We start from the raw sequence: 18,310 nt of genomic DNA on the forward strand, positions 1-18,310 counted from the left end.
ATCGCATGGAGCGCAGCATTGACGGAGAGCACTCACCCCTTGAAGGCAGTCCAAATCTAATCTGAACGGCTCAGTCTCAGATTTCCCCGTTTCACACCCTTTTATTACTGTTTTGTTCTCGTCTCAATCATGGCTGCCTCAAACCAGATGACGCGCGCGATTGCGCAGCTGGGCAATCTGCCTGCATTCATGCGTCAGTGGGCGACGTCGACGGCGTTCGGGCGCACGGTCAAGTTTGCGGGAACGGCCGGCATCCAGTTCGAGTCGCTCAAGCCCGGCGAGGTCACCTGCTCGATCGCCAACAAGTCGCATGTGCAAAACCACATTGGCGGCGTCCATGCTGCGGCAATGGCGCTGCTTGCCGAGACTGCGACTGGGTTTGTGGTTGGCATCTCGCTCCCCGACGACAAGCTACCGCTGCTCAAGAGCATGCACGTCGACTACACCAAGCGGGCGGCAGGCGGCCTCCGAGCAGTCGCCACGCTCTCCCCCGAGCAGATCGAGCAGCTCAAGACCCAACCCAAGGGCGCAGTCACCGTCCCCGTCGTGGTGACCGACAAGGAGGGCAAGGAGCCAATTTCGGCAGAGTTTGTCTGGGCCTGGATCCCAAAGCCAGTCAAGGGCGCTGCTGCTGCCGCTGCTTCCAAGGCGTCGTCCGCTCCTGCCGATGCCTCTGCTGCCAAACCGTCGTCCAAGTTGTAGTCGCTGTTGGATTCGTTCTTGGAAAGGTCATCACTTGTGTCATTTTTTGGGATTGTGTGTTGACACGTGAAAACCAAGAAAATCCGCACAAACAACAACACTTTAAAAAGCCACAACAAGTACTGTCACACAACAGGAAACGATAAGACATAGAGACAATGGATCTATCTTGGACCGAGACGGAACGCGGGCGGCGGGGGTCGGGGTGGAGATCCGACCTGCTCAAAACTATCACACTACATCCAATTCATTCCTGTGGATTGCGGCTTGGGGGGCTTCAAGAGTCATATTCAACGCGACTGCATCAGACAAATGGTCAACACAGAGACACCAAACCGAGAGGGAGAGAGAGAGGGAAAGAGAAAACAACAAAAGCCAACAAAATCAACAATGGAGTGCATCCAAACAGTTGCAGAACAACGTCTGTTTAAAGGCCAAATGGGTTTGCGTTGCTGGGGCGGCTTGCAGCAGCAGTGTTCTGAAATGACCAAAAAAACAACAAACGAAGATGAGCAACAAAAAAATGGAAACAATGACCGCGCTCGACGAAAAACACCAACTCACAGCAAACGGATTGGAGGCGGCAGCGGGGGCGCCGAAAGGATTGGCAGCAGCACCACCGGCGGGGGCGCCAAAAGTGCTTGCGGGCTTGCCTGCAAATGGAGAAAGGTCGCCGAATGCTACAAGCAAGAACGAGGAAGAGGTTTAGTACACATGAACAAGACGAATACACAAAGAGGTGCTGGGGAGCATACCATTTGAGGCAGCGGCGGGCTTGGCAGGCTCTGCACCAAAGGAGGCGAAGGGATTGGCAGCGGCAGCAGGGGCAGCACCGTAGGGGTTGGCAGCGGCGGCAGGTGTGGCGGCGTACGGATTGCCAGCAGCAGGACCAGGAGCGCCAAAGATATTCTGAGCGTACGGGTTCCCTGGGGCGGCCGCAGGAGCACCGTAAGGGTTGGCAGGAGCAGCCGGGGAGCCAAACACGTTGCCAGCAGGAGCGCCAAACGCATTCGGGGCAGCGCCAAACGCATTGGGACCGCCAGCAGCCACCGGTGCCCCGAAAGCGTTGGGAGCACCACCAAAAGCGTTAGGAGCGCCGCCAAAAGCGTTAGGAGCACCGCCAAAAGCGTTCGGCGCGCCAAAGGCGTTCGGGGCAGCAGCGGCTCCACCAAAGGCGTTGGGAGCAGCTCCGAATGCATTGGGAGCGCCAAATGCGTTGGGAGCAGCAGTGGCAGCACCGCCGAAAGCATTAGGAGCGCCAAAAGCATTAGGAGCAGCGCCAAAAGCGTTAGGAGCACCGCCGAAAGCATTGGGAGCAGCGCCGAAAGCATTGGGAGCACCACCAAAAGCATTGGGAGCACCACCAAAAGCATTGGGAGCAGCGCCGAAAGCGTTAGGAGCAGCGCCGCCAAAAGCATTGGGAGCACCACCAAAGGCATTGGGAGCACCACCAAACGCATTCGGTGCAGCGGCAGGTGCAGAAGAGGGCGAATCATACGTGGTCGAGCCGATCAAATCTTTGAGGGCTGAATACTTGTCGGCTGCCGGCGGAGCTGACGCTGCCGGGGCTTTAGCAGTTTGAGCGGGACCGGACGCTGTGAACGCACCAAAATCGGTATTCCATCCATTGGCGGCAGGACCGTTGGGTTTGGACGGCGCCGCGGGACCTACCGTGTGCAGATCAACAAGAAAAAGTTCAGCATGCAAAAGCAACCCGAAACAAACAAACACACATCCAACACCTCTCACAAACTCACCAGAGCCGAAAACATCAGCAAGCAAATCTTGTTGCTGGGGCTTGGCAGGAGCCGCAGCAGGTCGCGCGGCAGCAGCAGCAGCAGCAGGGGGTGCGGCGGCACCAAACGGATCGGACGAGCCAAACAAACTTTGCGATTGCGAAGCAGTGCTTCCGGCGGAGGATTTGCTCTGAATCACGATTGGCGGCAAGTTGGAGCCGAGAAGGTGCTCGGCAGGGGCGGTGATGTGTGAGGGACCAGCGGCAGCAGCGACGGCATCCGCGGACGGCAGCCGGAGTCCGCCGGGGCCCGGCAACGATGACACGTGGGTATTGGCAAGTTGCTGTGAGATTTGCGCTACGGGAGCTTCGCCTGGGGGAAGGTAGTACTTCCTCTTTGTGTACTTGAGGTCCATAAACTGTCGGATGCGCTCCGTGTCCTTCTGCTCTGGCTCGGGAAAGTCGCGCGCCGAATACCTGCCTAGCCAGACCGCGCGCATGGCGCCGTTGCCCTGATGACAGAGCTGCTGGACTTCCTCGGCCGAGAACTTGGCCATCGTGAGTGATTTGAGGCGCTGGCTGAAATCGCGCAGCATGCCGGCGCACGATTCGCAGACGAACGTGCCAGCCGTAATGTTGACATAGATGGTATTCTAATGTGGTGATGGTGCACATCAGCAGTCAAACGTGAGCCATCTCTCGTTGTCATCATAATAACGGGGATGGAAGCAGAGGACGTACCTTGGCACCGCAGTCAAAGCACTTCTTGTTGTCGGGATGATCGCGAAGTTCCTTGAGCTGCTTTTCGAGCTGCTTAGACAATGCCATGGCTGTAGCTTCAGGTCGACGACGTCAATGAACGAGTGATGGGTGATGGGTGAGGCTCAGGCGAATCGAACTGGAGAAACAAAAGGTGGGGAAGGAGCCGTCGCTCAGCACCTGGTACAAAAATCAACAGCAACAAATGACAAGTAGACGAAACGAATTGCTGCAAGTGAGTTGAGAGAAGTGCGGTCGAAGTCCAAACGAAACGAAACGAACGAACAAAACGGAAAAAAAAAAAAAAAAAAACTTGGGAATGATAATAATAATCAAAGCAGAAAAAAAAAAAAAAAAGCGAGATCCGCGCGATTGAATGTGCGAAGGTCGAAGGAGCGGACGATTGGAAGAGGAGGGGAGAACACAGCAAAGACGGGGGGGGGGGGAGAACAGGCGAAAAGCACTGTGACAGCCGCAGGGGAAGGCAGCGAGGGAGAGAAGACGGCGACGACACAGAGCGAACCAAAGTGAAAAAAAAAAAAAAAAGAATCCTTTCAATGCAAAAACCATTGATATTATTCATAATAATAGTAATAAAATAATAATACAATTCTCACCAAAAAAAAAAAACTGAACTGGATTGAATTTTTTTTTTTTTTTTTGAAATGACGATGATTTCTGGATGTTGATTCTGAATCACATTCACCCCTTTCACTCTCTCTGTGTCTCTGTGTCTCTGAGTTTATGCTGCAATCGCGTGTAGCGAAATGGCGGGAGCTGCGGAAGCTCGCTTCAATCCTCGTCGAATTTTGCACTCTCGCTCATTCTCTCTCGCTTCCACCAACTCACCGCCCAACGCCCACCGTATTCTCACGTTTGACTCAATCGAATCAGTTGCTCCCACTTGTTGATCCCTTGCACTTCCTGAACTCGGCACTTTGAATTGAAATTTTCACTCTTTTTTTTTTTTTTTTTTTCGTATTGAAATGCTGCAGCGCAGTGCATTGCGATCTGCTCTGACCGTGGCCGTTGCCGCAGCCGAGGCCGCCGCGCCATCGGCAACAGCAGCCTGCGTTGCTCGTCGTGCTTGCCTGTCGACGTCCGCGCCCGCCGCAGCTGCATCCACCCTGTCCGCGGGATCGCAGCGCGGCTGGTCGTCTTCGTCCTCGTCCTCGTCTTCCTCGGCGTACGCAACGGGAGCAGCCGTCGCCGCCGCCCTGGCGCTGCTCGTCACCTCGAACGAGCTTGCCAATGCTGCTGGCAACGAGGATGCTGCTGCTGCTGCCTCAGACGCCACCGCCAAGAAGAAGAAGGGATTCAAGGAGAGCATTGTAAACGTTTCATTCAAAATCACCCAAAAAAACCAAAAAAAAAAAAGCAAGCGTTTACGCTTTCCCGATGACCTGGCAGAGAAGGAGTCGCGCCATGAGCAGTGCACGGGTGAAACACTGTTGCTCATGAAACGCAGAAGCGTTGGCAGGCGGAAGCGGGGGGACAGCTTCACAGGTCGCTCCAGCCCAACGAAAAAAAAAAATCAAAAAAATCGAAAAATCAAAAAAAATCACAAACATACAAAAATCAATCTCTTACTTTTTGGTTGTTTGGTTGTTTGAACAAAATCTTGGAAACCAGGTTACTCGCTATGAAAACCGCCTGCGTCAGTACAGCAACCCGGACAAGATCTTCCGGTAAGCTGAAAAAAAAAAAGAAATAGCTCAGACTACCAGGACCAAAAGCCTTACTCACTTACCCCCTCAACTGTGCAATTGCAAATCTGCAGTTACTTTGCCACCAAGGAGCTCGATGGCGAAGTGTACATGACCCCGGCCGACTTTATTCGCTCGGTCATTCCAGGCGAAATGCAGCCGCAGGATCTTGGCCTGGACCAGTTCGAGAAGGTCGATGTCGAAGTACGAAAATGCTATGCGAAAAGTCGCAAACCCCGATTGCTGAGCCATGCCGTGTTTAATATCATCTCACGTCTCATCTTCATCTTTCTTTTCATTGGACTTAGTCTTTCGAAAAGAAGATGGCCTCGTTTAGCGGCGGCAAGAACTTTTTCGCGCTTGGCAATGCTGGACTCCTGTCCTTCTCTGAGTACATCTTCCTGCTGACCATTCTGTCGAGTAAGCCAATGGGGGCCGCCTTTTTTTTGTTGCTTTCAGTAGATGGTTGCTTGCCGTATGACTGCAACACAATGCGGGCTGCTTTGCATGACTACTTACCTTTTCAATCTTCTTTGCCCTTCTCACAGCCCCCGAGCGTCGTTTTGAGATTGCCTTCCGCATGTTTGATCTCGACGGCAACGGCACTGTCGATCTCACTGAGGTGAGTGTTTTCGTTCTCATTGTTGTTTGGTTTCTTGTGCAGTTCCAGCCAACCTCAAAACTAACTCGTCCTGCCCACCAATACAGTTCCAGCAAGTTCAATCCGTGATCCGTCGTCAATTCAGCGGTCGCTCGAAAGACCGCGCGTCAAAGCAAGCCAAGAACTCCGCCTCTGACAGCTCAGACAACTCGCAGGCCAGCGGCACGATTTCCCGAAGCCCGCTGCTTCTTCATTTCTTTGGCAAGGATGGCAGCAAGCTGCTTACCTACGCTGCATTCAAGAGCTTTGTGCACGACCTCCAGTCCGAAATCAACAAGATTGAGTTCCAATCGTACAGCAGAAACGAGCAGACCATCTCCGAGGTTGCGTTTGCCGAGCTGCTCCTATCCTACGCCGATCTGAAGGATGAGGAAGATTTCGTTTTGCGTGCCAAGTCTCGCGAGGGTCAAAAGGTGAGTTGACACGGGGGCGTTTGGGGTTGTTTGCTCCTTGATGCCCATTTTTTTTTTATTGTTTGTTTTCTTATTTGGGTTTCTTTTTTCACGTCTTGATCAGCCTGTGACGTTCAAGCAGTTCCAAGCGTTCAACAACTTTTTGAAGAATATCGATGACGTTGAGATGGCTCTCGGCATGTATACGGCCGCTGGTGCCTCGATCACCAAGGACGACTTTAAGCGCGCCGCCAAGGCTGTTGCCAACGTCGACTTGGATAACCACATTGTTGATACTGTTTTCAATCTGTTCGACAAGGATGGTGATGGCAAGCTCTCCAACCGCGAGTTTGTGGCTGTGATGAAGAAGCGCGCGTCCCGTGGTCTTGATCAAGTGAGTGACATGGTTTCGAAATGCTGTTGCAAAGCGGAGGAAAAGGGAGATGTAAACTTTGTCGTCTCATTCGTGTCTCTTGCTTGTTCGTAGCATCGCGATCTGGGTGTCGTCCGTGGCTTCAAGGGCCTGCTGATCTGCGCCAAGGATAAAATGAAGAACATGGACTAAACATGCTCGTTGTTTCAATGATTCAATTTGTGGTCCTTTTGTTTGCTTGTCGGTTTTGTTGTGTTTTCACACTGTTACTTTGAGACGTGAATACTTGTAATGTCATGTTGTAATAATGCAGTTTATTTCTAGCCTAGGCCTTTTGTGGTGGTACGTCGGTCTCTTTGGACTCGAGATCGGCGTGGTGTGCTTTGAATCGACCGAGTTCCTCAGCTTCTGCTTTGGTGTATGCCGCGCTGTCGTACTTGGCCTTCACCAAACCGCCATAGTCATGCTCGAGTGTTTCCAGATCAATGTGTTGGCTCAGACTCGTCGCTTTGCTTTGCTGGTTGCCGCTGATAAAGTGAATCTATCACAAAAAACAACAACAAAAAACGACTAGTGAGCCAGGGGTTGCACAAAATTCAGCTGGCTTCCAGACCCGATCATACCTTCTTGCGAGTCTCGGTTGGGAGGAAGGGATACACAACCTTGTACGCCATGTTGAACAGGAATGGCGCGTCGACCATCAACGCCAGACCCAGCCGCTCGGGATAACAGTTCAGCAAAATGGACATGACTTCCTTTGTTTGTGACATGGGAGGAGCATTCATGACCGAGTAGCCTTGGAAATCAATCAAGAGCGTCTGGTGTGGGGGGATGCGCAAGGAAACAAACCAAAAAGTCAGCCCAGCAATCTGCCGTACACACAAAAAAAAAAAAACGATCGGGCACATCGCTGCTGCTGCTGCTGCTGCTGCTGCTGCGGCAATGGTTACCATTTGCTCGACACCCTCGTGCAGATTCATACTGCGCATTGCCTGCTCGAGGTGATGCACAGTGTACCGCACTTGCTCGGCGTAGTTTTTGGTGTTTTGGAAGCGCGGCTTCATGTAGATGATTGGGCGACCTGCTCGGTCCCGGCCATGACGGTATGTCTTTCCTGTCAGGCCCTCTTCGACAATGAGTGGATCCTCGGGCGAGATTTCGTGCACCTGTTCGCAGCACAAGAAGCAGTCGGAGGTGAGAGTGTGTGTCTCCCGACAACAAACTCCAATCTGCACAAAGGCAAACTACCTTAAACTCTTCGCGCCACGTCAGAGTTCCAAGCATGAGTTGGTGCGCCTTCTCGACATCCCAATCGCGAGCACGGAGGTATCTGCCAAATGCGAATTTGTGGCAAAACATCGGAAGCGACAATGTTGGTGTTATTTGTGCTGAAAAAAAAAATCCAGCAGATTCAAGCTTGAACTGTGTGCTTCCAGTCGACCGGTTCGGCTTTACCGTGCTAGGCAACCGCCTTCATGGATGTAGCGCCATTGGCGGACGGTCCAACCCGGCACATTCAGCTTTTCTTGGAGTTGCTCGATTGCCTGCACTTGAGCTGCGATTCGTTCCGCAGAATCAACCAAGCCAAACCAAAACGAGCACAATCAGAATGAGAGGATGTTTGAGCGATGCACTTGGAATTGTGTGGCGCTCCACACATCCGAATGTATCAATGAACGGAAATCAAAAATCGCCTGATTTTACATGGCGTGAGCGCGACGCGGGGAACAAAGCCGTCCGAGTGGACTGGCTGCGCTTGTTGCTGCTCGACGGCGGCCAGAGAAGAGGCGTCGGTAGACGAAGGGGTAGAAGCGGCGGCGGCGGCGGCGGCGGTGGTGGTGGTGGCGGCGGGGGTGGAGGGACGAGCGGCAGCGCGCGCGAGGAAGAGTGGCGGGGGCAGAATGGGCGATTCAGACATTATAGCTATTCAGGAAAGACTGGGGCTTAGTCAGAGAAGAAGAACAAGAGCTCAAAGAAGATTTTTGGTCAAGTCAATCAGATTTGGTAAATTACGAGAGAAGGGCACAAACAAACAAACAAACAAAAAAAAAACAAAAAAAGCCGACACACCAAATTTCTATTCAAACATCGGCCGCTCGATATATCCGACATAAAGATACTCGAATTGCACATCTTGCCATTGCGTGCTGGGAGAAACTCGAACTTCCCAGCCCTCGCGCAGTTCTCGGATGATCGGAGTACTCGCTGGGCAGAGCGTCAAGGATTCGAGAGTCGAATCGACGAACGTCGAATTCGCAGCAAACTCGCATCGAACAACGCCGTGCTCATCCCGAACAACCACATCAAAAGCATCGTCGTCTGTGAACGGACTGCGATCGCCCCTGTCCCGAAGCACCCGAATTGACTTCACACGGATCGCGCGTCCATCGGCGCTTCGAGGCAGTGTGACTTTGAGATCATCGTAGTCAAACAGCTCTCGTTTCGTGTGCTGAATGCCTTGCCAGTAATGCGCCTCGTCCAGAATGTGGTCGGCAATCTCGGTTGGTAGGACTGGTAGAGACGCCAATTGATCCTCCCGCTCTGGGCCGCTGATCAGCAAGTGAAGCACAGCCTCCCGGTCTGCAGCGATTGCTAATGGTGGACGTAAGGAGAGCACACGAGGGCTTATCTGGTTGCGGACGCTGTGCATGGAACAATCAAGATGAGTGAGCAGTCAGTCAGAAGCCAGGAAGCTTTGCTTGAGCATTCATGGGTTCCCTAGGAAAGGGACAACTTACGAAACGTATTTCATAAAGCTGCCTAGCCAAGCCTGATCAAACGCTTGAACAACAGCATCGCCCATAAAGTTATTTGATAGACTGTCGCTCCATGAGTGAGCAGGATGACAATGTAATTACGAGATACAGCTACCGAGCTCAACGACCAAGACAAACAAAGCGCATGGCAACTTACAAGAGACTCTTCAGCTTCGTGTTCACATGGAGTGCCTCAAAAAGTGCCTGCGCTCCTACATCGCGTATTTCGTTCCTGTCCAAGCTGCCCCTCATCAGTGAGTGCTGAGTGGCTGCTGCTGAAAAATCTCCCACTCAAACATCAGTTCAAGTGAAATGCCTTACATGAGCCCAGCCAGCGTCGTGTTTACTTTGAGTGCCTCAGCAAACGCCTGGGCTCCATCGTCGCCAATCTGATTTTCCCACAGACTGTCCATCCCCCCCCCTATCAGTGAGCACTCTGAATTCATTCGGCAGGATCACCCACTCTCACGCACTCATATTCATCAGATGCCTTACTTGAGCACGTCCAGCGTCGTGCTCACTTTGAGTCCTTCAGCAAGCGCCGTCGCTCCAGTATTGCCAATCTGATTCGTTTCCAGCCTGGTCATCCCCGTCCATCAGTGAGACCCTTTGAATTCCGTGGGTTGCATCACCCACTCAAAGCATCAGTAAAATGAGTTGCCTTACTGAAGTGTAGTCAGTGTCGTGTTCACCTTGAGTGCCTCAGCGATTCCCTGTGCTCCAGCATCGCCAAGCTGACTGTTGCCCAAACTGTCCGTTCCGTCCATCAGTGAGCACTCTGAATGCCCTCTGCTTGAAATCACCCACTCACATGCATCAACCACAGCGAGATGACTTACAATAGCTCAGTCAGCGTCGTGTTCACTTTGAGCGCCTCACCCATCGCCTGCGCTCCAGCAGTGCCAAGCTGATTCGCACTCAATCTGTCCGTCCCCTCCATCAGCGTGTGAATCGCCCACTCACATACACCGCGGCCGAAGGTGAAATGACTTACAAGAGCTGAATCAGTCCCGTGTTGACTTTGAGTGCCTCGGCAATCGCCTGCGCTCCTGCGGCGCCAATCTGATTCGCGCTCAGTCTGTCCGTTCCCGTCCGTCAGGGAAGCACTCTCTGAATACCCTCCGCTGAAAATCATCCACTCGCACGCATCAGTCAAGACGAGATATGGATGCCTTACAAGAGACAAGGCAGCGTCGAGTTCACTTTGAGTCCCTCAGCAATCGCACGCGCTCCGGCATCACCAAGCGGATTGTCATTCAGACTATTCATGCCCTCCATCAGTAAGCACTCGGAATGCCCTCTGCTGAAATCAGCTAAATGACTTACTTGAGCTTAATCACTGTCTTGTTGACTTTGAGCGCGTCGCCAATCGCCTGCGCACCAGCAGCACCAATTTGATTATGCTGCAAACTGTCCACATTTCCCCCCCCCCTGCAGTGAGCATTCTTCATCCTCTGTTGAAATCACCCACTCACATACGTCAGTACATGCAAGATGACTTACTAGAGCGAACTCAACGTCACGTTGACGCCGAGTGCATGAGCAATCGCTTGTGCTCCTGCATCGCCAATTTCATTCTCATGCAACCTGTTCGACCATCAGTGAAAAATGCGGTTTGGCGAAATCCTTCAAGTGGCATGCCTTACCGAAACTCCGTGAGCTGCGTGTTCAGTTTGAGCCCTTCTGCAATCGCCTCCGCTCCAGCATTGCCAAGGTGATTGGAGCTCATACTGTCCATGCCGTCCATCAGTGAGCCACTTTGACCGTCCTCTGCTGCGGTATCGCCCACTCACACGCATCAGCACAAGTGAGATGCCTTACTCGAGCAGAATCATCGTCTTGTTGACTTTGAGTGCCTCGGCAATCGCATGTGCTCCAATCGGTCCAATCTGATTCTCATCCAAACTGTCCATTTCCCTCCTCCATCGGTGAGCACTCTGAATGACTTCTGCTCCCACTCGCATGCATCTGTACAAGTTCGATGCCGTACTAGAGCTTGGTCATCGTGGTATTCACTTTGAGTGCTTCAGCGATCGCTTGTGCTTCCACATCGCCAATTTGCGCTCTGGTCAGTCTGTCCGTCCAATTTCGTCAGTACACGTACTCTTGTTATTTTGTGCTAAATACGAGAATCCCATCATAACCCATCCATAACCGGCTGTGGGAAGTGCCAGGGTTTGCTCGTAACATTAACACACGCTCGCGCTCCACCTTCCAATAAACTCGGCTTTCGACTCACTCCTCCGTTCCACTCGCATTCTTGACGTTGTCGTACAACTCGCGTTGTCTCGCAGTCATGCTCTGAAGCGACAGCATGTTTCCTACCAGTCAAAGTTTGGTGGGTGAGTATTTCGCCATCCTCTCTGCTCACGCGCTACGCTCTCCCCCCCCCCCGTCGTCATTCTATGCGTTCAAACACATTCACAAGATCATCTGTCGGCATCATCTCTCGGCCGCAGAGCGCACAGACCAGGCTGTGCCAAACGTACGTAAACCCAAACGACCCAATAGACACAATACACAGTAAAGGAGACTGAAAAGTGCCAACCTAAAACGTTGTTTTGAAAGCTAATTCCATGACGAGGATGACAAGTTAGGATGACAATTTGAAACATTACAGAGAGCAAAGAAAGCAAGCACTTGTGCTCGGCTCAAAATCGCCGTGAGCACTCAAAACACAACACAAGCAAGTCACTGACTTTCTTCTCCATTTCATCAACTGTTGATTCATTACATGAACAAAACCTACGCAAATTCATGTAATGGGAACAACACTAGGGGGTGATTGAAAAAAAAAACGGCAACAAAAGTGAACTGGTGCCATGCCACTGTTTTGTTTTCTCAGGCAGATTGCAGCGTACTTGTCGGTGGCTCAACAACGGCAGACAAACGAGGTGCTTCGTCAGAATCCGTTTCTGCTATCAAGGCCGTCCCTGACGAGACACTCATTAATGGCGAGTGTTGCGACCCGGTGCGTAAAATAAACTTGGCTGTCGCGCGGAACACATCGCGAAGCGACTTCCAGCGTGCCAGACTGGGCGCGGCATGGACAACACCGTCCGACTTGTATTCTTTGACGCGCTTTGTGATGGCGCTGACGTCTCCGCTGTACCGATAATTGGCCATGATGCCAAACGACTGACGCAACCCTTTCGGCGACAGCCACGCTCCCCAATTAAGACGCTCCAGGACGGCGCCGTTTCCCATGTGAAAGTTGGCGACAGGGTCGGCGGTTTTCTTGCCCTGTGTTTGAGACGAAGGGGGCGGGGGGGGGGCGGGCAAACAACCAAAGCGAACAGAAAACAACAAACAAACAAAAAACAAAAAAAGGACCCAATGCAACAGTGAGCACGACAGCTGGAAGACGCATCGTACAACCATCTGTTCACAAGCACAAACCTGTTTGACGTCCAGGAGATAGTGCAGGCAAAGCCGTAGCATTGGTCTCTCGAGCGCAGCAGAAAGCTCGGCATCCGACGCAAAATTACCAGCGAGCATTGTTTTGAGCAACAGTGAGGAAGACACCTCTGCCGCAACCGCTCCGCGCTTGAGTGCAAGCGAGCGAAGGGTGGCCATGTCTTCGTCAGCAGCCGAAATGGCAAGCGACGGAGCGCTGGCATCAAACTCGGCGCGGAGCCAGTTGCCAAACCCAGGTATGGGCGACAAGGTGGCGTAAATGACGAGGTCTTGGCTGCCAGACATGGACAGCTTGCGCGTAAAGCGCTTTCTCAAGTCAGGGCTGGGAATTGGCGAGTCATGCGCCAAATCTGACGAGTTGGATGTAACAGAAGCGGGCGAGTCGCGGCCAGACGAGGTTGGCGAGTCAATCGCTTGGTGCAGGGCGGGCATCATCCAACCCTCGGCTTGGAGCTTGGTCATGGCACGGTAAATCATGTGACCAGCCAAGTCCATGCCAGACAGCCCGTCTTGGGTTGCATTGATTGAGTAAAATGTCGCAGTGTTCCGGGTGGCCACGGATCCTTCCTCTTCACCGTTCAGTATGTGGTGCACATTGCTGGCAAGACCTTGGGTCAAAGCTACTTCCAGGAAGACGAGTGGCATCTGTAAGGCAGATGGGAGACGTTAGAATCAGAATCAATTACCGTTGCACAGCGGCATGTGGTCGGGGATGCATTACAAGGGGCATGCTTGGGTGGAAGAGACCAAAGGTGCGGCGACAGTGTCCATCGATGCGACGTGTGAAATCAGCCCATGAAGAGAACGGATGTACAGCCTCGTGCTCAATCACGTATCGCTTGAGAATCGGCGAGTCGGAAGGTGCAATTGCGCGGATTTGCAAAATGTCGACAATAAACCAGGATGACAACTTCCGCATGAGGCTGTTCGAAAGCAAATCAAGCTCGGCCACAGTAGAAGCTTCGTCTTGCGATGGCGAAGGAGGCGTGTTGGGCGGCGATGGCGCAGCAGCAGCAGCAGCAACGGCAATCGTCGGCTTTGCGATGCTTGCGCTCTTTCTCAGTTGTTGCTTGAGTGCACGAATGTGAGAGAGCAAGTCTGCTCGGAAGGAGACCAGGAACTTGACACCTCCCTGAGAAACTCAAGCAAAAACAAACATCAAGCGTGAGTTGCATCAAAACACACACACACACACACATGGCAACCTCACCTCGGAAGATGCGATCGAATCAAACATGTTGTCGTAGGCAGGAGCAAAAATATGCAGAGCATCACGAGCAGCTAGGGCAAGCGCGTGATGACGAAGCGAGGCAGCAGTGGTTGTCGGTGAATTGCTCCCACCATCGTCATTCTTGGGGTCAAGGACTTGAGCCAGCGTCGACTCGATGCGCGACAACTCGGCATCAGTGTATCGGAACTCGTGGGCGAGTTTTCCAAGCAGCGCGTTCTTGGCGTCTGGCGAAAGCGAGGCGTAATGTTTACGAAAGCGTATGGCGCGCTCTTCGCGCTGCTTGAACTGAAGCATGAGGCCAAGCTCTTCCGTGCCCTGGTTGGAAATCAATTCGCGTATCAGACGAGACTGAGTTGTCTGGAGCGACGCGCTGCTCGCAAGGTCTGTCGGCGAGATCTCGCTCCAGTCGGCCGATGCGTTCTCCGTCGACACCGAAGGTGTCAGTGTCATGCTCGGATCCACGCCAAGGCGCGTTTTAGGCGCCAACAAGACCGAGCCCGTGGCGACGTTCTTCCCGGCCGAATTGGCGCTGTTCCCGTTGCCGCTGCTGGCAGAGTTGGTGTCAAATGCCGGTACCGTGAACATGTGGTTGTAACCGCCATGACCGTCGGGCACACGATGGCGCGAGCGTACATGCTGAGCCCATTCGCCGTCAACTGTTATTACAGAGTGCAAGGCGCGGAGCGAGAGAGAGAGAGAGAGAGGAAGAGAGGCAGGGTGAGAAAATCAGCAAGACATCTACGTGCGCCACACGAAAAATGCGCGTGAATGCACGTGAAAATTCGCCACAACAGAAAAGAAAAAAATCCGCAAAAACCTCAAATCGGCTCAGAGTGGAAAAACCACAAAAAATAAATTGGGGGAGAGGTGAGCGGGGGGGGGGAAGAAAACGCTTGCAGCAACGCTCCAAGACTTGCCATAGAACTTGTACGTGTATGCTTCTCCGGGCTTGCTTGGGTCGAGGAAGATGGTAGTGGCCCAGGTATGATGCAGGTGGCTTCGTTGGTGGTCGGATGAGCTGTGGTGGTGTTGCAACGCCTGCTCGGCCGCTCGCGGGAAGAAGTGCGCGCCAAACTCGGAAACGGCGCCTTCGGTCGTCGCGCTCAGCGACTGCGACAAGGTCGACTGCACAAGCTCTGCCGCTATCTGTCGCGCGTCTTCATTGGTGGCGCCGAGTCTGGGGCCGCCGCCGCTGTCGGTCTGACCCGGGCCCTGCGCGGTCGGAAGGCCAGCGTTCTTCATCTGGGCCCGATTCGCGTTTATCTCCGCGGCTGCTGCTGTTGCTGCGGCGTCGCCATGGTTGCTCCCCGACGCCAGCGACGCCAGCGACGCGGACGACGATGACGAAGGTGTGGTTGCTTCTGCAATGGTGCGCAGCTTGACTTTGGCGTGGAGGACGGCGCGCTGCCTTGCGTGGAGACGCTCGAGCTGGGAGCGGGTGAGGACGAGCGGTCGCATGAGTATCCCGCTGTTGCTCGCGATGGCACTATTGCTGCTGCTCGCAGTGTTATTCTGCTGATGATGGTGATCACTCTGCAGTTGTTGCTGATGCTGAATGTCGACCAGCGAGTTGTTCCAGTTGTTGAACGAGCCGCAGAGGACGACGTGCAGCTTTGGCTCGGCAAACCGCACAACAAGCGTCACTTCGCCGTTCAACCCGAACGTCTGCCCGAAGAACTCGTCGCAGCAGTCCTCGTCCATGCTACTGCTCGTATTATGGTGATGTTGTTGCTGATGATGATGATGGTGATGGTGATGCGCGTCGTCGTCGTTGGGGTCGCCATCCGAGTCCGAGTCGTTATTCGCATCCTGGTCGAGCAGGAAGAGGTCGTCCAGCAACCCGACGCTCGTGCTTCTCGCCCGCGGGTCCGCAGCCGCCGCCATCGCCGCCGCTGCTTCGTGGTCAAGCAGTCGGGCACCATTGCTGTCATCCGCGCCTGGCAGTGGCGTCTGCGCACTCACGTCGTTCCCCATCCGCAAACGCAAAGCAAAAGGTTGGTTTTTAAAACGTAAAAATCAAAAAGTTAAACTGGATTTTTTATACGTTAAAATTTGTTCCGTTCTGTTTTTAAAGCTGGGAATTGGCCAGCCATTTCGGGCTCTGGTGCTTGGGGGAAAAAAGGGTTGACAGAGTTGTAAACTGTCAAACAAGCATGGGGAAGTGGTGTCTCTGAGTCGCTGCGGTACTGTACGTCTCAGAATCAAGTCCCAGTGCATCCCACCTTCCCTCGCCCCAAGCTGTCAACCGCGAGTTTGCGACCAATGAACGAATCGACTATTCAGGCATTGTTCCTGTTGCTATTCTGTTCCAACTCCCTCCGGCTCATCATCATTTTTCATTCTCTTCAAGGCTGGGCTTTGTGATCAGTCTTCCTTCCCAATATTCTCTTCGCAGACTCGTCTTTTTTTTTCTTGTTTCCGGTGTCCTCCTCGTTCTCCCCGCAGCCCAAACAAACAAAACCAACACGCATATACACCCAACGCACATCCATGTCGAAAGCGCTGCCCTGCGTGACGTGCGGCAAGACGGCGTATCCGCTCGAGTCGTTCTGCATCCGCAACAACAACTGGCACAAGACCTGCTTCCAATGTAAACCACCAGCAACTTTTTGGTTTTCTTCAGCAATGACGATCGCATGAGGATTTGTGTCTCCAGCAGTGTGTGGATGAGTTTGACTGGGAGACCAGCGAGACCAGCTGCTCCATGCGCTCGCTCGCTCTTCACTATCCAATGGAAAAATCAAAAGCAAAAAAAAAAAAAAAAAAAAAAAAAAAAAAAAAAAAAAAAAAAAAGACGGTGTTTTTTTGTTTGGTTTTTGGTTTTCTCGCTTTGCTGATGAGGCCTGTCGGGAGGGCTTCGGGATGCGAGCAAGAATGAATATAGCGCAATGCCGTGCTTTTGTGTTTGTACCCTCCCTCTTCAGTGATTGAGAGCGGCCTTTTTGGGGTTTTCCGACTGTTTGGTTGTTCTCTGCTTTTTTTTTTTCTTTTTTTTTTTTTGTTTTGGTTTTTGTTCGTTGGCCGTCTTGTGCATCCGATTCGGCCTTTTTCTGTGACGCATGCGAATGAGAACCCCCTTGTCATCTCTCTCGTTGCTTTTTGGAAGAGGCGCCGATGATTGGTTGGTTTTCAACAGAACAGCAAGCAAAAAAAAAAAAACAAAACGACAAAACAAAAAAACAAGAATAATAATAATAATAATAATAATAATAATGAAAACCCAACGAACTTGCTACTGTTTTGTTGTTATTATTATTGTTGTTTATTTCTCCTCCTTCGATGAGTTTTTTATTTTTTTATTTATTTTTTGTTTTTTGTTTTTTCGTCTGTCGCGTGCTTGGCGCGGCTGTTTATCGCAAGTGAGAAGTGCTTTGATGTGTGTGACATTCCAGCAAGAGAGAGATAGAGAGAGAGAGAGAGAGAGAGAGGGGAACAACTGAGCAACATCAAGCGAGAAAGCGTTCGTTTTGAATCCACAGTTGCAGCTTCCCCCTCTGCCTGTCCCCGGTGTCTGAGGAAACGAGCTGCTGTGCCGTGGAGTCACAGGAGGGACATTGTGAGCGAGAGAGAGTGAGAGTGAGTCACGAGCGAGCGCTGAGCCACTCCAAACCATCTGTGGTTAGGCAGCGGAACCACCTCGCCGTTTCCCCCAATGACCACCTTCATCACATCATCATCATCATCATCCACATAACACTAGCAATAGTCAATGTCGGTTTGAATCGAATCTCATTGCCCAGCCTCACCTGACGACCACCTGAATCCCAGTGTTACAAATGTTGTTTGATTGTTTTGAACGTCTCTTCTCGCTTTCTTCCCTCTTCCCTCTTTCCCCCCAAAAAGAGCGGAATAGCAGCCGCAGGAGCATTGAAAAATCACTCACCATTGAAATTGCTTTGACGCTTGATTTTGCGACAGGCTCGATCTGCTCGACAAAACTCACACTGAACACGTACAAGCTGCCATTCGAAGGCGCCACACTCTACTGCGCAAAGTGCCTGCCACAAGATCGACCAACCATCACCACAGACAATGTCGACTTTGTGAATGCCCGCGAGCGACCCAAGATTGGCGTCGTCAACGAGCAAGTCCGAGGAGAGCTTGCCGGCCAGAAGCCGAACGAGAGCGTCGACTCGCTCGCCATCGCCAACCGCGTTAACGCCCCAAAAGCAGGGCTCGTCAACGACCAAGTCCGCGGCGAACTCGCTGGTGTCAAGCCCAACGAATCCACCGATTCCCTCGCCATTTCCAACCGTGTGAACGCTCCGCGTCAAGAAGTTGTCAACCAACAACTACGGTAAGTGCATTGTTGCTCATCTTGTTGGTATACGTGTTTGTCAAAGTTGCCACCCTCTTTCTGCAATGCGCTGTGCTCACGAACCCTTTTCTTTCCCTTGTCTCTCCGGAACACAGCTACAAGAACGGTAGCAACCGCGATAGCATTGCGGATGAAGGCGGCGCATCTCCCATTGCATCGGCATCGGCGCTGCCGCCGGTGAGCGGAGCGTCCTCGCCATCCTCTGCGTCGCCAACCCCGTCGGCGGAACCTTTATCGTCGTCGTCGTCGTCTGGATCGGA

General features: G+C 52.5%; 7 protein-coding genes across 7 annotated transcripts; 3 read left to right on the forward strand and 4 right to left on the reverse strand.

The window, feature by feature from the left end:
* Window positions 1-59: 59 nt before the first annotated feature.
* Window positions 60-817, forward strand: CAOG_01684 (hypothetical protein). Its single transcript, XM_004364495.2, has one exon. It carries the CDS (start codon window positions 130-132, stop codon window positions 700-702), a length of 573 nt encoding a protein of 190 aa, XP_004364552.2. The 5' UTR covers window positions 60-129; the 3' UTR covers window positions 703-817.
* A 140-nt stretch (window positions 818-957) lies between these two features.
* On the reverse strand, window positions 958-3,367 carry CAOG_01685 (hypothetical protein). The gene is made up of 5 exons (XM_004364496.2): window positions 3,179-3,367; window positions 2,460-3,090; window positions 1,458-2,369; window positions 1,267-1,382; window positions 958-1,180 (listed from the first exon to the last, which is right to left on the reverse strand). The coding sequence occupies exons 1-5, from the start codon at window positions 3,263-3,265 to the stop codon at window positions 1,130-1,132; spliced, it is 1,797 nt and encodes a 598-aa protein (XP_004364553.2). The 5' UTR covers window positions 3,266-3,367; the 3' UTR covers window positions 958-1,129.
* Window positions 3,368-4,152: 785 nt separating this feature from the next.
* CAOG_01686 (Cbara1 protein) lies at window positions 4,153-6,656 on the forward strand. Its single transcript, XM_004364497.2, has 8 exons — window positions 4,153-4,527; window positions 4,829-4,884; window positions 4,977-5,106; window positions 5,211-5,322; window positions 5,451-5,524; window positions 5,611-5,976; window positions 6,080-6,349; window positions 6,443-6,656. The coding sequence occupies exons 1-8, from the start codon at window positions 4,183-4,185 to the stop codon at window positions 6,518-6,520; spliced, it is 1,431 nt and encodes a 476-aa protein (XP_004364554.1). The 5' UTR covers window positions 4,153-4,182; the 3' UTR covers window positions 6,521-6,656.
* On the reverse strand, window positions 6,601-8,252 carry CAOG_01687 (hypothetical protein). The gene is made up of 6 exons (XM_004364498.2): window positions 8,033-8,252; window positions 7,784-7,883; window positions 7,577-7,658; window positions 7,279-7,494; window positions 6,952-7,146; window positions 6,601-6,869 (listed from the first exon to the last, which is right to left on the reverse strand). Exons 1-6 carry the CDS (start codon window positions 8,244-8,246, stop codon window positions 6,654-6,656), a joined length of 1,023 nt encoding a protein of 340 aa, XP_004364555.1. The 5' UTR covers window positions 8,247-8,252; the 3' UTR covers window positions 6,601-6,653.
* A 58-nt stretch (window positions 8,253-8,310) lies between these two features.
* Window positions 8,311-11,607, reverse strand: CAOG_01688 (hypothetical protein). The gene is made up of 16 exons (XM_004364499.2): window positions 11,574-11,607; window positions 11,324-11,405; window positions 11,075-11,158; window positions 10,906-10,989; window positions 10,731-10,814; window positions 10,588-10,671; window positions 10,411-10,494; window positions 10,262-10,345; window positions 10,079-10,162; window positions 9,924-10,007; window positions 9,751-9,834; window positions 9,580-9,663; window positions 9,406-9,489; window positions 9,242-9,325; window positions 9,067-9,147; window positions 8,311-8,970 (listed from the first exon to the last, which is right to left on the reverse strand). Exons 2-16 carry the CDS (start codon window positions 11,398-11,400, stop codon window positions 8,406-8,408), a joined length of 1,731 nt encoding a protein of 576 aa, XP_004364556.2. The 5' UTR covers window positions 11,401-11,405; window positions 11,574-11,607; the 3' UTR covers window positions 8,311-8,405.
* Window positions 11,608-11,753: 146 nt separating this feature from the next.
* CAOG_08538 (hypothetical protein) lies at window positions 11,754-15,756 on the reverse strand. The gene is made up of 5 exons (XM_011271817.1): window positions 14,650-15,756; window positions 13,712-14,388; window positions 13,223-13,633; window positions 12,484-13,146; window positions 11,754-12,327 (listed from the first exon to the last, which is right to left on the reverse strand). The coding sequence occupies exons 1-5, from the start codon at window positions 15,704-15,706 to the stop codon at window positions 11,926-11,928; spliced, it is 3,210 nt and encodes a 1,069-aa protein (XP_011270119.1). The 5' UTR covers window positions 15,707-15,756; the 3' UTR covers window positions 11,754-11,925.
* Window positions 15,757-17,016: 1,260 nt separating this feature from the next.
* On the forward strand, window positions 17,017-18,033 carry CAOG_01691 (hypothetical protein; the record flags this gene model as incomplete). Its single annotated transcript, XM_004364502.2, has 1 exon — window positions 17,017-18,033. Exon 1 carries the CDS (start codon window positions 17,509-17,511, stop codon window positions 18,031-18,033), a length of 525 nt encoding a protein of 174 aa, XP_004364559.1. The 5' UTR covers window positions 17,017-17,508.
* Window positions 18,034-18,310: the final 277 nt, after the last annotated feature.

The sequence above is a fragment of the Capsaspora owczarzaki genome, assembly GCF_000151315.2.
Source record: "Capsaspora owczarzaki ATCC 30864 unplaced genomic scaffold supercont2.2, whole genome shotgun sequence".
Classification (NCBI taxonomy): Eukaryota; class Filasterea; order Ministeriida; family Capsasporidae; genus Capsaspora; species Capsaspora owczarzaki.